General features: G+C 36.4%; 2 protein-coding genes, 1 non-coding gene and 1 pseudogene across 17 annotated transcripts; 3 read left to right on the forward strand and 1 right to left on the reverse strand.

The window, feature by feature from the left end:
* Positions 1-2733: 2733 nt before the first annotated feature.
* LOC111776300 (methylmalonate-semialdehyde dehydrogenase [acylating], mitochondrial-like) lies at positions 2734-10493 on the reverse strand. 15 transcript variants are annotated; one of them, XM_087118062.1, is made up of 7 exons: positions 10345-10493; positions 10159-10253; positions 9671-9769; positions 9414-9571; positions 7872-7978; positions 7618-7683; positions 2734-4468 (listed from the first exon to the last, which is right to left on the reverse strand). In XM_087118062.1, the coding sequence occupies exons 4-6, from the start codon at positions 9533-9535 to the stop codon at positions 7661-7663; spliced, it is 252 nt and encodes an 83-aa protein (XP_086974188.1). In that variant the 5' UTR covers positions 9536-9571; positions 9671-9769; positions 10159-10253; positions 10345-10493; the 3' UTR covers positions 2734-4468; positions 7618-7660. The 15 variants fall into 15 exon arrangements, 9 of the variants coding, with proteins under 9 accessions (XP_086974188.1, XP_086974187.1, XP_086974185.1 ...); XR_015411953.1 differs by lacking the exon at positions 2734-4468 and having other exon boundaries at positions 7334-7683; positions 7872-7935; XM_087118061.1 differs by lacking the exon at positions 2734-4468 and having other exon boundaries at positions 7334-7683; positions 9671-9749.
* Positions 4180-6367, forward strand: LOC111776299 (L-type lectin-domain containing receptor kinase IX.1). Its single transcript, XM_023655722.2, is given in 3 exon segments — positions 4180-4570; positions 4573-6082; positions 6084-6367. Coding segments are annotated over 3 exon segments (2037 nt in total). The 3' UTR covers positions 6220-6367.
* Positions 10494-16094: 5601 nt separating the features above from the next.
* Positions 16095-18457, forward strand: LOC111776357 (L-type lectin-domain containing receptor kinase IX.1 pseudogene; annotated as a pseudogene).
* A 2278-nt stretch (positions 18458-20735) lies between these two features.
* TRNAG-GCC (transfer RNA glycine (anticodon GCC)) lies at positions 20736-20806 on the forward strand. The gene has a single exon. It is a non-coding gene; the product is annotated as a tRNA-Gly (tRNA).
* The last annotated feature ends 502 nt before the right edge of the window (positions 20807-21308 follow it).

The raw sequence follows: 21308 nt of genomic DNA on the forward strand, positions 1-21308 counted from the left end.
TGTGTGAGATCCCATATTGATTGGAGAGAAGAACGAGTGCCAGCAAGGACGTCGGGCCATAAAGGGAGGTGGATTGTGAGATCCCACATCGATTGAGGAGGAGAACGAAACATTCCTTATAAGGATGTAGAAATATCTCCCTAACAAACACGTTTTAACAACCGTGAGCGAAAGCTCGAAAGAAAAAATACAAAGAAAGATGACAATATTTGCTACCAGTGGGCTTGTTACATGTCGTGTGATAATTCAGTCATGCATTATATGGACACGCACAAAGTGTATATGTCCATAGTCAGGCCTAGGGAGTACGATAGCGATGTTCGTCTAGTGGGTCCATGTGCATGTGCATGTACATGAGCCGTGTGTCAAGAACGGTTGCACATCCCATTTACCCGAAAATGAAAATAGAGCCTTAAGGACAATTGAACTATACATAATGTTCTAGATATACAATCATTACAATATGTTAAGCCAATTGAATTATACATCATCGACATGAGGGTCGGGACTACATCATCTACAATAGGGGTGTACATTCAACCCGGCAACCCGACAACCCGGACCAACCCAACCCGAACTATAAGGGTTGGGTTGGGTTGGATTAGCATTTCAGGTAGGGTTGGGTTCATTTTTTTGAACCCAAACTAAATCGGTTCAGTTTCGAGTTTATGGACAAAACCTTCGGGTTGGCCCGAGCCAAATAAAATATATAAAATGTATTAAGAATTTTATTTAATAGACTAATCAATTTTTTAATTAAATATATATATGAGATTAAAAATTTACGAACATATTAAATACTTTTAAAAGTTCGGACATATTAGATATTTTTGAAAGTTTAATAGATAAAAATAACAAAATGGAAGGATTAAACGTGTTTAACCTAATTTTAGGCACAAAACTATTCTTAAACCTAATTTTTAAGAATATTTTAAATTCCTTCGAGTATTTTTCAATTTTAAGATAATGTTTTTCTTTCGTTAACCTCAAACTCGATGTGTCTTCTATTTGTCAGAATGAACGTATAACCAACGATTTTTCTTCACTGGCATCATGTCGTCTTCAACTTTCGTAAGATCGTCGATGAGGTCAGCAAGGTTAGCCACGAGTAGTTCATTGTACATTGTTTTGTCCATCACTACCTTTTCCCTATTCTCGCCCGCATGTTAGTTGCGCTTGAACGCTTCACCATCAAAATTGACAGAACTACAATGGTCACCACAGTCTTCAACGACGTCACTCATTGGATCTTCTTCACACTTTTCATCAATAACAATGACACTAGAATAAGAGGAGGACACAAGAGAGTCTGTGTTAGATGAACACGACTCTCCACAATGGTATGATATTGTCCACTTTGAACATAAGCTCTCATGGCTTTGCTTTGGGCTTCCTCAAAAGGCCTCATCCCAATGGAGATAGTATTCCTTGATTATAAACCCGTGATCATTCCCTAAAATAGCCAATGTGAGACTTTCATCATCCAACCGTCTGTTTGTTTCCGTGTAGTTATACTTTCGAGAATTAGGTTTGTAGTTTTCATGACAGTAGTTACTCGGTCTAGAATGATATTAGTTAATTTTGTGATTTTTTTTTTTTTTAAAAAACATACAAATACCTCTCCTAAAGAAACACGTGGTTTTGGGCATGTGTGGGAAACTTTTCTAACAGGAATTGGAACATAAACTTCACCGAACGAGTAAATTAATAAATAACAATTTTAACTTCGAACGTGACAAATAGTATCAATTTCAACCTTAAACTTTCAATTTCATTAAGTTACACGTTAAACTTGTATATGATTTGTGATTTTTACGTCAATTTTGAGCATTAATTAAATTATATCCCGTGTTAAACTTGATTTTTTTATAAATTAATAATAATTTTTTGTTAAAATTAGAAAAAAAAATAGTAAAAAGTTGCAAGTCCAATTAATTTGATTTATAAAATTAAAAAAAGTTTATGACAAATTCTTATCTCCAAGAATGTTTAAGAGAAAATAATAAATTGAGCAAAATAACAACTTATTTAAAAAATTGAAGAGAATTAACTAAAATATTTATGAAAGTGGTTGGTCCACAAACAAATAAAAATACAAAACTGTATTTTAAATCTAATTTCTAAACTTATATTATATATATATATATATATATATATATATATATATATATATATATATAAAGAAGCTTTCAAAAGCTCTTTTATCAAACTTCTATTTTTTAAATAATATTTTTTTATAAAATGTTTTAAATAAATCAAAATGGTCCAAGTGGACAACTATGTTAATGAAGCTCATATATCAATAATAGACTAAATTACCCTCATTCAAATTCAACAAATCCCTCTCGATCGAATATATTTAAAATCTCAAACTTATAAAATTAGGAAAAAAATCATAAACTTGAGATTCACGAGAGCATAAAAAAGTTCTTGAGATTCCTTTGGTATGAACATGCTAAGATGTTCGAGCATCTCAAGATGTCCGAGTACCATGTTTATCCTACAAAACAAACAAGCTAATCCATATGTTTATTTTGATCTTCGTTCGAGGATTCTTTGTAAGAATATGTTGTTCTTATAATGTATAATTAATTGATGACAATGAGGGATTAAACATTAGTTAATTTTGGTCACGATACAATGTCAGGACTAGTTTTGTTACAATTTTATCATCCCGTTTCATGTCAGGACTAGTTTTGTTACCAATTTTATCATCCCATTTGAAACGAGTCATGAAAATCAAATCAAGACTTCCTATTTCAAATTTCATTAACTTTGGACTAATTTAGACTTTTACAAAAACAACGAGCAAAACTCTTAGAATTGAGTACTTGCCCATACTTCTCCAAGTTAGCCTCCACCCACTCCAAATCAAACAAAACGAGCCATATTAAGAGAAAAGACTGCAAAAAAAGAACTAAAAAAATCGAAAAAAAATTCCTACGGAAAATTCTTGCCTCTCCACAAAAACAAAAACAAATGAATGATCTCACGAATAAGGTGATTGCAATAGGTAACGAGAATGGGACGTAATATCCGTTCCCGTTCCCGTCCCTGTCCCCATCTCGATGAACATGTAACGCCCAAGCCCACCACTAGCCGATATTGTCCTCTTTGGATTTTTCCTTCCGAACTTCTCCTCAAGGTTTTTTAAAGTGTGTCTGGTAGGAAAAGATTTTGTTCTCCTCCTCAACCAATGTGAGACTCTCACAATCGTCCTACGTCCTCGCTGGCACTAGTTCTTTTCTCCAATTGATGTGGAACCCCCACCAAATTCACCCCCCTTCGGGGTCCAACATCCTTACTAGCACACCACCTCGTATCTACCCCCTTCGAGGAACAACCTCCTCACTAGCACATCATCCGGTGTCTGGCTCTGATATCATTTGTAATGACCCAAGCCCACCATTAGCAGATATTGTCCTCATTGAGCTTTCCCTTTCAGTCTTCCCCCAAAGTGTTTAAAACATGTCTCCTACTGAAAGGTTTCCACACCCTTAGTGATTCGTTCTCCTCCCCAACTAATATGGGATTCTCACACTAAATGGGGTCCCACATCGATTGGAGAAAGGAACGAGTGTCATCGTCTTCCTAAGCCCCAAAGGGGGTGGATTGTGAGAATCCCACATTGGTTTGGGAGAAGAACGAAACACCCTTTATAATGATGTAAAAACTTTTCCCTAGCATACGCATCTTAAAAACCTTAAGGAGGGAAGCTCAAAAAGGAAAGTCCAAAGAGGACAATATCGGCAGATAAATTGTATTTAATTATTAAATTAAATTTGGTTTTCAAGTCGTTGCTTGAGGGAAGAAATTTCTTCCATTTTTTTTTCTTTTTTTCTCTTCCACTGTTTTGAAAGTCCTGTCCGCGTTTTTTCCAAATGGAAAATGCCACAGCAAAGACTTTACTTAACAAGTCTTCTTCCCCATTGATCTTCAACTTGAAGCTCTAAGCATTGTCTCCTGCCTTCTCCCATGGCTGCACAAAGCTCCAATTCCAAGTTTCTTCTCATATGTTCGTTCTTCCTTATCAACATTTCACTGTTCCTCTCTACACTTCCATTTGCAAGTTCTTTATCTTTCAACTTCACTTCTTTCAATCCAAGCAACACCGACATCATCTACGAAAGAGCATTCCCGACAAACCAAGCAATCGAGCTCACTGGGGGCGACGCCAACATGGATTATGTTGGAAGAGCTATGTATTCCCAACCCTTGCATCTTTGGGATAAAGTCTCTGGAAACTTGTCGAGTTTCCAAACCGATTTCTCCTTTGTCATTGATTCAAGGCAAAAATCAACTTATGGTGATGGCCTTACCTTCTTCTTTGCCCCTGTTGGTTCTAAGTTCCAGGCTAACATCTCAAGAGGCAGCGGCTTGGGTATTGGCTACGGTCCCGAGTTATCGAATGTGACAGCCACATTTTTTGCAGTTGAGTTTGATATCTACAGCAACCTTTTCGACCCACCTGAAAAGCTCGAACATGTAGGTATCGATATTAGTTCAATGAGATCTATTGCATATTCGATATGGAAATGTGATATCAAGGGAGGGAAGAAGAATCATGCTTGGATTATGATTCTGTTAATCATAATTTGAGTGTTACTTTTACTGGGTTTGATCTGAATGGTAGTATTCTGTTCCAACATCTTCACCATGTTGTAGATTTGAGGTTGCATCTACCTGAACGGGTTACTTTTGGCTTTTCTGCTTCCACTGGTTATGCATATGCAACTCACACTGTATATTCGTGGTCTTTTGAGTCAACGCTCGACTTGACCCTTAATCCAAACTTCACCTCTAGTTCTAATTTGTCCCCACGTCCTGAGCCAAGTCCTGAGCCAAGTCCTGAGCCAAGTCCTGAGCCAAGTCCTGAGCCAAGTCCTGAGCCAAGTCCCGAGCCAAGTCCCGAGCCAAGTCCTGAGCCAAGTCCCGAGCCAAGTCCCGCCGAGTCAATTCCTGAGCCAAGGCCTAACTTGCACCCAAGTCATAGTAATGGTAGCAAGGCAGGTCTAGCAGTCGGATTGGGCGTTGTTGGAGAAGCTATCATAGTGCGAGGGTTAGTGTTGGTTTGGATAGCTGTTTGGAAGAATAGAATGGCAATGAGGAAGAACATAGAGGAGGAGATAATGTTGGATGATTCTGAGTTTGAAAGGGGTAAAGGGACTCGACGGTTTTCGTATAAGGAATTGGCTCGAGCAACGAACAATTTTAAGGAGGATAAGAAGCTTGGAAAAGGAGGATTTGGCGATGTTTATAAAGGTTTCTTAAGTGACTTGAATTGCGATGTTGCTGTGAAGAGAATATCAAAAGGGTCTAAGCAAGGGATAAAGGAGTATGCATCTGAGGTCAAGATCATCAGCCAATTGAGGCATAGAAACTTAGTTCAACTAATTGGTTGGTGTCATGAGAAAAGTAAACTTCTGTTGGTTTACGAATTCATGCCAAATGGAAGCTTAGACGCCCATCTTTTCAAAGAAAACAATTTCTTGACATGGGAATGTCGGTACAGAATCGCTCAAGGAATCGCCTCGGGTTTACTATATCTTCACGAAGAGTGGGAAAAATGTGTGGTGCATAGAGATATAAAGTCGAGCAATGTAATGTTGGATTCGAGTTTTAATGCGAAGCTTGGAGATTTCGGGTTAGCTAGGTTAGTGGACCATAACAAAGGTTCACAAACAACTCTTCTTGCTGGGACGATTGGCTATTTGGCTCCTGAATGTGCAACAACAGGAAGGGCTTCAAAGGAATCAGATGTCTACAGCTTCGGGATGGTTGCTTTGGAAATTGCTTGTGGAAGAAAACCTTTCGACCCGAATGCAGAGGACGAGAAGATTGTGATGGTGGAGTGGGTTTGGAAGCTTTCTGGTTGTGGAAAGCTTCTTGAAGGAATAGACTCAAAACTGATCCAAGAAAGGTTTGAAGATGTGCAGCAGAAGGAGGAGCAGATGGAGCGTCTGATGGTGGTGGGTCTGTGGTGTGCTCATCCAGATAGCAATTGCAGACCTTCAATAAGACAAGCCATAAACGTGATGAACTTCGAAGCGCCATTGCCTCTTCTTCCATCTCAATTGCCTGTACCCACATGAATTTCTTCCCATTAGAAGGCCAAATGCTTCGTCTTCACCATCATCATCAGCTACTCAAAATAGTGTTGCTTCTCATACCATTAATAGCTCCAACTTTAGTAATGTCGTTAGCAGTTCTTCCCACTAGGCTGCATCTTCTATACATCTTCTTCAACATGTTCACCAATGAACACACAATACTATAGAATGTATGGTGTTAGCTTATTAGTTTTGGTTAAATACTTGATTCGTTATTCCAATTCTCTATTAAAAAAAATGAGCTAGTTTTGTTGTAAGTTGTCATGAAGAATAGGTTCATGCATCTCTTATGCGGCATTTTTTTAGTTCATACCCTTGGTTCATCTTCCATTTTGATACATGAATCATCTTGATTCATGTATGACACTAATGCTTCTATGTTTATATAAAGGGTTTTCTAGAATGGTTGAGATGTATTAAGTTTGATTGAGTTTGAGCGTCATTTTATATTTGTTGAGTGACATTTGGGAGAATTTTGTTGGGAGAATTGGTAGTGTGAGATATACACTTCGTAAACACTTAGATTATTGAGATTGATTACTACTCGTAGATGCAGGAGAATTTCTTCTCTCCAAACCACGTAAATCTTTGTGCTCTTTGTTTAATTTCTGTTTGTGGGTGTTTGAGTGCGATTGATCTTGTTTTCACTTCCGTTACAACAATTGGTATCAAAGCATTTTAGTTGTGGCATTTAGGGTATTCTGAAAGACTCAACTTCATCGACGCGAGACGTGCTCACACTCACCATCAATTATCAAAGACAAGTCTCTCATTGCAAGCGTGCTTATTTTCTTGGAAACCATTTTTTCAAGAATTGTTTTTTTCTACTTTCATTTGGATTAGTCTTTTGGTAGAGAAACTTGTTACAAATGGCAGAGTCATCTAATACTAAATAAATCATGGCGTGGATCGAATTTTGAGCTCTAATCTCAAAGTAGAAAAAATTGATGGAATCAATAATTTTGGTGTTTGGCAAGGCGAGGTTAATGATTTGTTGGCCGTGTAAGACCTTGATGTGATTGCGGAAGACATGATGCAGAATGAAGGAAAGTAAATCAACAAACTTGCCGAATTATGCAGTCCTATCTTGGCAAGGATTAGAAGTATCCATTTATAAAGGTGACTATGGCGAAAGAATTATAGGATAAACTCGAGGCCAAATATAGTGTGGAAAATAAACTTAATATTGAAACCAGTCATCTGCAACAATAAAACCACAAAGCTAAACTTAAATCACTTTGTACCAACGGTAGACCAAGTAAAGAATGCCAAGGTCCCAATGTAAGAGGATGTTTCACCAATTAAATAACTTATAAAACTCCAATGGCCACATGAACAAATATCTAAACTATCAGATCTAGATTCTAAAAACAAAAAGTGGAAAGGGCCCTATCCTATAATAGAATTTTAGTATGTTGCAACAAGAACCAGTTGTAGAAATTAACCTAGAATGTATTGAGATTGCCAACTCCATGAAGTAAAAGTTATTTCAGTAAAGATAGCTTACAATGTTTGAACCGACGAATGATATTGCCTTTATATCTTCATCATCACAAATGGCATTCACAACATCCTGCAGAAAAAACACCAAAATTCAAATAACATTTTGTTGATGCTGCAGACAAATCAAGTCATTTAAGATAGCAGTTGAATCTAGTGGATATGGTTCCAGAATCTAATCATAGGTATAAGCTTGCAAAAACAAAAAGAAGACAGTTCATAATAAAGATGCTTGGGGAATAATTCAAAAACAAAAATCACCTGGATCTTTTTCTGAAGACTTCAAAATAAAGGTATTCCCACATGTAACAGCAATTGGGAATATCTGCAGAGGATTATCCCATGGCACAAGTATTGCCACTGTCAGTCTATAAACATAAGAAAAAGAAAAGCTAATTGGAGGGATAATATCAGTATGGAATGAAGAAAATACTTCATAATTAATTTTTGGGGGATAAAAATCTTTCATAGCAGCAAGTCTTTTACACCACAAAAGAACTAGATAACGGGCGTACTCCAGCCGTTGAGAAATCAAACTAATTCTTTACTGCTGAAATTATAACCATTGGAATGACAGTGAAGAATAACAGGCTAACCCATAGGGAGATCATGGCAGGAAAATTGAATGGACAAATCCCAGCACAAACACCAAGAGGCTCTATGATGCTGTAGGTATCAATTCCATGTGACACATTAGAGAGGCTCTATGATGCTGTAGGTATCAATTCCATGTGACACATTAGAGACACACTGATATGTGGAAATCATTACAAGGGGAGTAAGATTCGAATTACCTTGTTGATCGAATATCTCAAGGCAAGAACGTTGTTTGAGATTCGAATCACTCCACAAGCAAGATCGATCATGTTTAGTGATATGTGGAAATCACTACAAGGGGAGTAAGATTCGGATTACCTTGTTGATCGAATATCTCAAGGCAAGAACATTGTTTGAGATTCGAATCACTCCACAAGCAAGATCGATCTTGTCTAGCTTGAATGATTCTTGTTGATCAAATATCTCAAGACAAGAACACTTGATTGAGATTCGAATAACTCAACAAGCAAGATTGATCATGTTGAGCTTGAATGATTCTACATGCAACCTAAACTACATAGAATTGCAAAGAAACTTAGCCATTGGCTAAAGAAAAGCATAAATGCTTCTTTTACTATATTTTCCAAGTCTACTTACAAATACAACATACATGGCTTTATATAGCCTCAAAATGAAACTATTAAAGGCATTCCAAGAGTTGTAACATTCATACTTAATAGCGATAATTAACCATTATGTAATTGTAACCTATAGTAAATAAAAAGTCTTAAAATACATTAATGAAATACAATAACTCTAAATTGTAATCCACCCAAAATTTATAACATGAAACTTCATTCTTCTTCAATGTGGCATGAATTGAAATATCTTTTGATAATTTCAACAATATTTTTTTCACATCTTCATTGAAGCATATTGTATGATTGATGTGTCTTGGTTCATATCACACACTCCCCCATTTGTAGTGATGCCATTCAACATGCATGTTCCACAACCTCTATCAAACATTCAGCTCAGGCCATATAATAAAACGATTTTTCCCATCACATAATCACAGACATATACAGGGAGAGAAAGGAACTAAAGGATTATAACCTAGCCCATGGAATACATCTCCATGTGCATCCTTTAATGTTTTTCCTTGTTCTGTTGTAATATTTAGAGCAAGTGTGTCCTGAAATGAGAGGGGGGGATCCACTTTTGAAGTGAATTTGGAATATTCCTTTTACTGAAAAACGAACTTACGATATCTCGCCTAACGAGTTCTTGAAGCTTGAGCATAATTCGTTGACGAGATGTAACTGGAGTATTACGCCAAGCAGGAAATGCCTGCATTGCTGCAGATACTGCAGCTTTAAATTCCTCATTTGTGGTCAATGGAACTTGAGAAACAACTTCCTTGCCTATAAACAAAAGCACATTTTCGTACCCGTACCTAAAGGAACTTAACTTTCTCAAATCTGAAATAGAAAAGAGTGCGTAAAAATGAGCTGGTAACTCACTAGGTTTATGACATCTATGAATGCTGAGGATTGAGAAGGCTTGCGTAAATGAAGTATATCTCAGCCTTTCGTAACAACGCTAGATGAAACAAGTATGCGCTGACATTATATATGATATCATGGTCATGAATTGAAAGACAAACTACATTGGTGATTAAGCTAAAAAAAAATTACAGGAAAATTTCCCCTTTCTTTCAACCTACAGAGTAATTCCTAAACTTCAAGAAGTTAAGAAGACTATTTCAAATCAGAAATTAACGCAGTGAAGGCCAGTCTTTACAAGAAACAATTACAAACACAAAAACGAAGCAAATTTGGGACCGTAGAAAGAATAGCATAGCTCATACTTTCCACGTCCTGTCCTGACGTTTTCTCAGAAACCAAACAATGCAAACAAAGTTCCTCATTCAAACCACAAGCTCAAGAAATCAACAATCTCTACTCAAAAGAAAATAAAAACAAAATTAAAGAAACAACCGCTTCCTCACCGGAGGATTAGGCTTGGAAGACGGTTCAGCAGAGGTGGAGAAACGATAATTTCCAAGAGCAAAGATCTAAGGCTTCAGAACACTCGATTTCTTCACTGCAAAATGATCAGAACGTAATCAAGAAGTAACTTCCATTAACAAATTCAAAAATCAGAAACAAATTCCTTTACGATCAAAGAACTTTACCTCGCCGAATCGAGAACTGCAACATCTTTCTCCGGCGCCGATTGAAGACGATCACACTCGCACACGAGAGCTATGGAGAGATTCATCTTACATGCAAAGGCTGGACAAAGTTTGGGTAACTGGGCTATAATCCAGTGCGGCATGAGAACTGTGTCTTCTCCGATATTGGACGGTTGGATGGTTGATGTAAGAGTTTGAGAGGATCTAACGGTGGAGGTTCTAGCGTGCATGGTTACTTGGTGGCGGTTTTGGAGCGCTTTTAAATTTTTTTTTTTTTTGGGCTAAAAATTAAGTATTTATCTAAAAAAATGGAAACTATAATAAAAGAAATTATAGAAAAAAAAAACAATTTAAAAAATAAAAATTAATGCTCGTTTTTTTTTTTTCATTTTTTAATTAAATTTTAAAATTATTTTTGTTTTGTTACCCATTTTTTATCAATATTTTACAAATAATAATAATTAATTAATTTTTTTTAAAAACTATTTTTACAATCTTGTTTTTGTTTTGAAAAAAATTCAAATGTTTGGAAGAAATTATGAAAATGAACGGACAAAATTTTTTAAAAAATTAAAAAATGATCGAACTTTGTAGTTTTAAGTTGTTTTAGGGACTTATTTTCGTTGGGTTGAGTTTAAATAAATAGAAATTTTATGGATTAAATTAATTCATGAATTTCTCTCCCACTGAATTGAATTAAATCGAATCAACTCGAATTTATTGTTAATTTTATGTATATATATTGAATTTAATTTTATAATTTTTAACTATTTAGAAGTTAAATTTTCAAAATATATATTAAAATTGATTTACAAATAATAATTAAATATTTAAAAATAAATAAATAGATGTTTTATAAACTTAATTTAGTCTAATTATCATCTGTCAGTACAGATCAAAATTACTTTAATAACTTTAGATTTTTGTAAATAAATTAAATAATAAAAAATATTATTAAAAATTAAATAATTAATTATCATACTCCATAACAAAAAATATATATATATATATGTAGGGAAAAAATGCACTTTTTAAAACATTTGATTTAACATAATTGACATGAAGAGTTATAACAATTTTAACATTTAAATCATAACCAATTAATTAATTTTGTCACCTTTTATCTCGATTATTTATTTATTTATTATTAGAATTAAATTGTCAAAAATTACGTTCAAATAATAAATTTTAAAATTTTAAAAATTATGTTGGTCAAACTTCATCTCTAATTCTAATTTGAGCCGAAATCCACAGGATCTTAAGCCAATTTGTAACCGTCCAAGCCTACTGGTAGCAGATATCTATCGTCGTTCTTTGGTTTTACCTTAAGGTTTTTAAAACGCGTGGAGAGGTTTCCACACCTTTAGGAAATATATATATATATATATATATATATATATATATATATATATATATATATATATATTTCCCTCTCCAATCAACGTGGGATCTCATGATCCACGCCCTTTCAGGGCCCAGCATTCTCGCTGACACTCGTTCCTATCTTCATTGATGTGGAGTCTCACAATCCACCCCCTCGGGGCCAGCGTCCTCGCTAGCACTTGTTCCCTTCACCAATCAATGTGGGACCCCAACGTCCTTGTTGGCACACCATTTCGTGTCCACCCCCCTTCAGGGCTTAGCCTCCTCGCTAACACATCGCCCTGTGTCTGGCTCTCAGATGTAAACAGCCCAAGTCCACCGCTAACAGATATCGTCCTCTTTGGGATTTCCCTCAAGGTTTTAAAACACGTCTATTAGGGAGAGGTTTCCACACGCTTATAAAGAATGTTTCATTCTCCTCCCCAACCGACGTGGGATCTCACAGGAACCCCGTCTATCATTCAAAGACAAAACACATCAAAATACGATACCATTTTACTTGCAGATCAGTGGAAGAAGGTGATGTGTGTGGAGAAGACAAGGGTGCAAAAAATCCAGACATGCTGACAAAATATGTTGATGTTTGAAAATTGAGGTTATGGAAAGCCTTAATTGGTCTGGTGCAGGGAAGACATTGATAGTCGTTTGATAATGAAATTCTTCTTTGACTCAATGAGTCTACCAATACGAGAACCGTTAGATTATGGACCATCTTCTCATTTATACATAGAAAATGGTCGGTCATATATAATAAATAACTACATATATATATATATATATATATATATATATATATATATATATATATATATATATATATTCATTAGGCTCGTAAATGATATTACTGTACATACCTGAATCATCGATATAAACCTTTAGCCAATATTTCTCCTTGCATTTTCTCTCTCCTCATGTTCTTTATGTTCATCTAGATCGAGTATGTGCATTGTTGTGCGATCCTAACAATTTATCCCCATAAATACATTCAGGATGTGTATTGAGAAATAACCATATCATTTACTGTGCAAAAACACATTCATAAAACGTGTCGCAAAATCATCCTAACGTTTACACCATAGAAACACGTTCACGAGGTGTATTAAGTAACTGGGAATGAGAGAGAAAGTTAGATAGATAATTTCTCGACCCCGATACCGCCCCGCTCCACTTATAAAAATTACATCTTCATTTACTAATTTGAATTTTTTATTCATTGGTTCTAAAAGATTGTGTTATTTTTTAAGAAAAAAAAAATGGTGGATGAAATTCGAACATCAGAGAATATTAGCATACTCTTACGCAAGGATGACACTCACAAGTCAAGAAGAAACGTCATCCAACGATCTGTTGGCGTTCTCCGGCCTTTCCTCCTCTCATTGATTACGACTCATAATTCCTTAAAATATTCCTAAGAATCGAATATCGGGAATCAATCATGACGAATCCACCATTGAATCGTCATAAAAAAAGTGACAAAAAATTAGATAAAATTTGCAGATGAAGCAGTTTCAAAATTTGCTCGGATTCAACACCATAGTTAGAGACATGCTAAGCTAACGAGAGACCCGGATACACATTTTCAGTCGTAGTTTGTTAAAAATTAAAGCTTATAACTTTTATTATTTACTTCCTAGTATTGATTTAGAAGTTCGTGCCAAATTTTTTTAAAAAATTCAAATAATTATCGACCAGAATTTAATCATTGAATCGGAGAATTATGAACGTAGACTATGGCGTGTCGAACGTAGAAAAATCAAACCAAATCTTGGCATGAAAATTACTGAAGAGACATAAAGTGGGCATTAAAAATGGGTTGAAAGTATTGAATATAATGAGCTTTAAATTGTTCACAGCTAAGTTCCTTGAGTATGCTTTAGGTTGGTCTTCCCTTGACTCACAAGGCCAGCTGTGGCTGAAAATAACTTATACGTATATAATCAATTTCACGATCTTCATTTGAGTGGCTCACGTACGTTCTTCTATATAGGTTAATAGAGCTTGTTCGGAAGAGCGTTTTCATCTTGCGAACCAATTTATTTTTTTTCATTCGAGTTAAACTCTTACATTTGAATAAAAGAGCGGTACATGAATGAATAGATACCACATCTGAATAAGAGCGATCCTGAGGATATGATGACTAAGAAAGATTTAAAGGAAATGAAAGTTGGTACTTGTACTAATAAGGTGCACTTTCCTTTTTAGTGGCTCAATTGTAGAACTCCATGGTTAAACGTGCTTTACTTATAGCGATTTTATGTTGGGGTGACCTCTTGAAAGTTATCTTAGGATGCATGTGAAGGACTCATGTTGGTCTGTGGGGGATAGTCTTCAGTGTTAAGAGTAGATGTCGTCATGGAAATGTCGGGACCATCAAGTGTCAAATCAAGATTTCAAATTCTCGATTTGAAATATATTTGAAAATAAGAAAAATGTATTTATAATGAATAGAATCACTCTTGAAAATACATTTATTTAAAATGCTTTCTTAAAAAAATGTTTTTATAAATGTAAATTTTTTTAATGAAAATATTTGAAGAAAATATATGAAAAAGTATTCCAATAAAATATTTTATTTTGGACAAAAAAAAAATTAACACACTTTCGTTGACTAAGTTTTAAAATTTTTAGTTCTTTAATTTATTCAATATTCTAAAAATTCAAGAATCTATAAAAAAAATAATAATAAATGAAATTACTTTTTTGGGAAAATGATATATTCTTAATGGTATTTATTATTTTTGGGGAAAAAAAATCTATGCTTATCTATTACTTTTAAGTCAAATAAAACCTTTCAATTTTTAAGTATTTTTAAATTAAAAAGTGATTTTTATTATTTTAATAAAATTTTGATTTATTGTGGAAAACAAGTCTGATTCCATCTTTTCTTGACCCACAAGGCCAGCTGTGAACAGAAAATTGTGACAATGATTTAAATAGTCCCACAAACACGAGTACAAAATTCATCTTCTTATGAATAAATTTAACGACGATCATACGATTTGACTTAATAAGTGTTCATCGAGTGTTCAATTGATACCATATTTAGTGAGTTTTCATATTTCATATAGACGGACTTAACTCTAGAGTGGCATGTCAGGACTCATGTTGGAACCTTAACTTTTGAAGTTATGGTTTGGAGCCCTTCTCAGCCTTGTTCGAGTATGTGCCTGACACGGTCGTCTATGAGCTTATATCTATTAGGATCGTGTCCTTCATGATATGAGCTCACGTACTAGGTCAATCCTCGCAAGTATATGATGTGATCCACTAGAGTTTTGCTTTATACGACATGAACCCACGTGTGAGGTTATTCCCTACATGTATATGAGATGATCTACAAGGATCGTGCCTTACATTTATATGGGGTCTCACCTACATTTACGAGATCTAATAGGGTCGTGCCTTATACTGAACTCATATGTGAGGTCACTCCTTGCATGCATATAGTGTAATCTACTAGGTCATGCCCTACACAATACAAGTACACATATGGTGTCGCTCTTTGTATGTACCATACCATTAGAATTGTGCCTACATGATATAAGTTCATATACGATGTCACTCCTTACATGTATGTGATGCAATTTACTAGAGTCATGCCCTACACGATACAAACCCATATGACGGGGTCACTCCTTACATGTATATGATGTGATTTTCTAAATTTTATATGAAGAATAATACAATGACAAGGTAAAAGTGAGAGATTAAAGTAAAATATTTACGAGATCAAAATAAACCTTGACCTTCCAAAAAAGTAAAACGTTAAAATCGCTATTGATACATATTGTCCAACTATACTAAAAAGAAAAGGCATAATTAACCCAACGACCTCTTTTAAAGGTCATGAACTCGAATCTGCTCATCCACGTATAATTCTTAAAAAGAAAAAACAAGAACTCATTTCAAACCATGCAAATAATCTCAAACAATCCAATGTAAAGACAGCTTACTATGCATCGGGTGTCGTACGGGCTTTCATTCTTCATAAGACAACTTCTTAGCTGTCACTCTACGGTTCGTGCCAGAGGCCGAACAGCAGCTTCCCGTGGAGCCTACCGATGGTTATACCTTGTTTTCTTAGGGTACCTACACACTGCAGAATAGTAGACTTTTAAAAATACACCTTGGAAATTTCAGGCAGATTCAAGTGCTGCCCCCAAATCCCCGTCTTCCCTACAGCTTCCTCATCACTGTTTGTTCACACTGATTCACTTTCCTGACAAAGACAGAGAGAGAGAGAGAGAGAGAGAGAGAGAGAGAGAGAGAGAGAGAGAGAGAGAGAGAGAGAGAGGAGAGAGAGAGAGAGAGATGAAGACTATCATTATTGTATAAATTCAAGCCTTCTCCTTCATGGCTGCCTAGGATCTCTGCATCTATGTCTCCCATGGAGGTCTCTATGCTCACCTCTCCAAACCTTTTCCTCCTAATCTTCTGCTACTATAGCTTCTTGTGGAGTATAACCAACCCAGTTTCAGTCTCAGCCACCATTTCTTCTGAGAACTTAACGTTCAGCTTTGTTGGTTTCGACCCGAATGGCCACGACATTCATTACGAAGGAAATGCATACTCTTCCAACAATGTCATTCAGCTTACCATGAACCAGAGAGACATGCCTCTCGATGGAAGTGTTGGCCGTGCTACCTACAAAGATCCTCTCCATCTTTGGGAGAGTGTCCACAAGAATCTTGCAGACTTCACCACCAACTTCTCCTTCTCAATCGACTCGCAGGGAAGTCACCCTTATGGCGATGGCTTTGCCTTCTTCCTCGCCCCAAATGGCTCGAGTCTTCCACATTACTCAGGAGGTAGGAACTTTGGTCTCTTGAATTCCAACAAGAGTGATCTAGAGTACTCAACACCAACAGCAACAGCCAACAACTTCGTTGCTGTTGAGTTCGATACCTACTCGAATGTATTATCGGAGGATCCGGGGGGGAATCACATCGGCATCGATGTAAACTCCGTTATATCTCAATTCACTACTTCATGGTGGTGGAGTGACATAGAACACGGTGGGAAAGTTCAAGCAGTGATAAGTTACAATTCAACCTCCCACAATTTGACTGTTTTTCTAGTTGATGAAGGAGATTCTGAAGTTTCTCCAAGAAACTCCTCTAGCTTCTCTTTCAATATTGATTTAAGAGAGCATCTACCAGAATGGGTTACGATCGGCTTCTCGGGATCGACCGGAAATCTATTCGAGATTCATACGATTAGCTCGTGGAGTTTCAACTCTAGATTACAAGTTGAAGTGAATGTTACCACCACAACTGATCCAGCTAGCTCTCCAGTTCACTCCACTATAGGAATTTCCATGAAATGGCTCATGATAATCATGGAAGTGGCACTTCCACTCATTCTAATCTTGGGGTTTGCTTGGTTTTGGATATGGATCATGAAGAGAACCATTAGAAGAAGAAGCCTGAGAAGGGACCAAGAGGAAGATCTTGAGAACGAAACAGGGCCAAGGAAGATTTCATATAAAGATCTATCAGAAGCAACCAACAAATTCAGTGATGAAAATCTATTGGGAGAAGGAGGATTCGGGAAGGTATACAGAGGATTTCTAGACAACAGGGAACTTGATGTAGCAGTGAAGAGAATCACTCCAAACAACCTCCATCAAGGCTCAAGAGAATTTGCATCAGAAGTGAAAACAATCAGCAAATTAAGGCATAAGAACTTGGTAGAACTGATTGGATGGTGCTGCAGCAGGAACGAAGAATATCTCATAGTCTACAAATTCATGCCAAACAAGAGCTTAGATTTCCATCTATTTCAGCAAAACAATCTCCTAACATGGAATCACAGATACAGAATCACAGTAGGTTTAGCCTCGGCACTACACTATCTACAAGAAGAACAAGATCCATACGTTCTACACAGAGATATAAAATCAAGCAATATCTTACTAGATGCCGAATTCAACGCGAAACTCGGCGATTTCGGGCTTGCTAAACTCGTAGATCGTGGAAAACCATCAACATCCACCACGCTACGAGGAACAGAAGGTTATGTAGCACCAGAGTACCTGCAAAGCAGCATTTCAAGTAAAGAATCCGACATCTACAGCTTCGGCATCGTGTGTTTGGAAATCGCCTGCGGAAAACGAGCCCTAGGTGAAACGAGAGAAGACGGAAGGAAATGTTTGATAAAGCTAGTTGAATGGGTGTGGGATTATTACCGACGAAGGAGTGTGATTGAGGCCGCGGATCCGAAATTGCGCCAAATTTTCAAAAGAGATGAGATGAAGCAACTGTTGATCGTCGGACTTGCTTGCGCTCAGCCCGATTTCTGTCTGCGGCCTTCGATCAAACAGGTGATTGACATGCTTAACTTCAAATCTCCATTGCCGAATCTGCCATTGGAATATCCCGGATTCTCGACATCTGGGGTGTTTTTGAGTGCGCAAATGGAATCATTATGTTCTTCGGCGTGTTCAGAGAACGGTAATCTCCATGGCAATAGCATATCTTCCAAGATTTCCACAGCTTCTTCCACATTTTCGAATTTGGGATTGTTTCGATCTCAACTGTGAATCTTCTTCCTTCTTTCATCTCTTGAACAATTTACTCATTTTTTATGCAACCATAGTGAGAAACATTATGTAATCTGTTTTTAGAATGCAATAAAATTATTGTGAAGAAATTCTTTATGCTATTGCTTCAACTATGGAAACAAATTATGATCTATAAAAATTTAGGTGAAAGTATAAGAACAGATGATGTCCACCAGACCCGACTCGAACTAGAAAGCCTTCTTTGTCCCTACGATCCTTCTATGATATGCTCCACTATCAGCATAAGCTATCATGACTTTGGTTTGAGCTTTTCAGAAGGCCTCATATGGAGATCTATTACCGATACCACTTGTCACAATTGCACTTTGATGGCAGTGGACTTGCGATTGTGCAACACTCACTTTTCAGCCACAAATGAGTTAAGCCTATTCGTTATTGTGATTGTGCTGCACTCACTTTCCAGCCACAAGTGAGTTAAGCCTATTCGTTCTTGCGTCACCTACAACCAAGCGATATATGCTCGAGCCTCTAGCCCCGATTCAAGAAGAAAGTTTTAGAAGATAGGGGCAGAGAAATTTCGCCGGCCAAGCGACGTATGCTCGAGCCTCTAGCCCCGGTTCAAGAAGAAGACTTTAGAAAACAAGGGCAGAAAAATTTTGATGGCCAAGTGACTTATACTCGAGCCTCTGGCCCCGGTTCAAGAAGAAAGTTTTAGAAGATAGGGGCAGAGAAATTTCGCCGGCCAAGCGACGTATGCTCGAGCCTCTAGCCCCGGTTCAAGAAGAAGACTTTAGAAAACAAGGGCAGAAAAATTTTGATGGCCAAGTGACGTATGCTCGAGCCTCTGGCCTCGGTTCAAGAAGAAAGTTTTAGAAAACGGAGACAAGAGAGATTTTGAAACAAGGGCAGAGAAATTTCGACGGCCAAGCGACGTATGCTTGCGCCTCTAGCCCCGGTTCAAGAAGAAGGTTTTAGAAAACAAGGGCAGAAAAATTTTGATGGCCAAGTGACGTATGCTCGAGCCTCTGGCCTCGGTTCAAGAAGAAAGTTTTAGAAAACGGGGACAAGAGAGATTTTGAAACAATGGCAGAGAAATTTCGACGGTCAAGCGACGTATGCTTGCGCCTCTAGCCCCGGTTCAAGAAGAAGGTTTTAGAAAACAAGGGCAGAAAAATTTTGATGGCCAAGTGACGTATGCTCGAGCCTCTGGCCCTGGTTCAAGAAGAAAGTTTTAGAAGACGGAGACAAAGAGATTTTGAAACAAGGGCAGAGAAATTTCGACGGCCAAGCGACGTATGCTTGCGCCTCTAGCCCCGGTTCAAGAAGAAGGTTTTAGAAAACAAGGGCAGAAAAATTTTGATGGCCAAGTGACGTATGCTCGAGCCTCTGGCCCCGGTTCAAGAAGAAGGTTTTAGAAAACAAGGGCAGAAAAATTTTGATGGCCAAGTGACGTATGCTCGAGCCTCTGGCCCCGGTTCAAGAAGAAAGTTTTAGAAAACGGAGACAGAGAGATTTTGAAACAAGGGCAGAGAAATTTCAACGGCCAAGCGACGTATACTCGTGCCTCTAGCCCCGTTCAAGAGGAAGGTTTTAGAAAACAAGGGCAGAAAAATTTTGATGGACAAGCGACGTATCCTCGAGCCTCTGGCCCCAGTTCAAGAAGAAAGTTTTAGAAAAGGGAGGCAGAGAGATTTTGAAACAAGGGCAGAGAAATTTTGACGGTCAAGCGACGTATGCTCGAGCCTCTAGCCCCTGTTCAATAAAAAAGTTTTAGAAAGTGGAGGCAGAGAGATTGGTGTTACATAGAATGTAAGAAGGAAGGCAACAACATATAACAGATAAGAGGATATGACCCCATGATCTAGCCAGGCTTCAGTATCTCGGTATTCTACAGATTTTAAAAGATACTCTAATACTCTTATTTTCAAAATATATATTATATATATATATATATATATAAAACACCCTTAAATTTTTAAAATGTATTTTAATTTAAAATTTACCAAATATTCTAAAAATTTTAAGAATATTTTTGGATATTTTTGAAATAAAATATTAATCATTTCTATAAGCATAAAACAAAACATTTAGAGAGTATTTTAATTAATTTTAATTAATTTAACTATTAAATAACTTATTATCATATTAGTATATATATATATATAGTAAGATTTAACGAAAGATCAAATTTAAAAAAAAAATTAATTAATTAAAATTTTCTAAATTATTTAAGTAAATTTATTATTTAAAAATAAATAAATTAATTAAAATTTTCTAAATTATTTAAGTAAATTTATTATTTAGTATTAATAAAATGTAAAAAAAATATAAATTATTTAGGTACATTTATAATTTAGTATTAATAAAATGTAAAAAAAAATTATAAATTATTTAAGTAAATTTATAATTTAGTATTAATAAAATGGTGTAATGTGGGTAACAGATATTTATAATTTACTTTACTTGTAACGATTTAAAACAAGAAGCACCAGTGGTCTAGTGGTAGAATAGTACCCTGCCACGGTACAGACCCGGGTTCGATTCCCGGCTGGTGCAATGTTTTTTTTCTTTTCCTTCTCTTTTTAAAAAATCTTGGCTCTTTTGGTTCCTGTCCAATTTGACCCTAAATTACAGTTATATATTTAGTTAATAAATTTTAATATTTTGCCACACTAAAAACGACTTAAATGGAAAAATAATAACAAAGTTTCGCCACTCCCCTTTACCGCGATGTTTTGTTCCAATGGTAGCGAGCTAGAAGTACCATAGTTTATGGCTAAAGCCCGTAGTAGAGGGCATGGTAAGGGTAACAAGCGTAGAGGTCGCCAAGTGGGTGGCAAGAGAAACGAGCAACTGCAACATATGAGTCTTAGGACAATCAGTTCCATTGTATTTGTCTATATCAGGCATTATGCACACGACATTCTCAAAATCCTCGGTTAGCTTAATCCAAAGAGAGAGTGCACCCTACACCACCAGCTTGATGCATTATCTCTCTTCAACCCTTTGAGCGAAATGCACCAAAAGGAATGAAAATTCATGAACCAACTTCATCGTT

This window comes from Cucurbita pepo, chromosome 15, assembly GCF_057944985.1.
Source record: "Cucurbita pepo subsp. pepo isolate OVF chromosome 15, ASM5794498v1, whole genome shotgun sequence".
Taxonomy (NCBI): domain Eukaryota; kingdom Viridiplantae; phylum Streptophyta; class Magnoliopsida; order Cucurbitales; family Cucurbitaceae; genus Cucurbita; species Cucurbita pepo.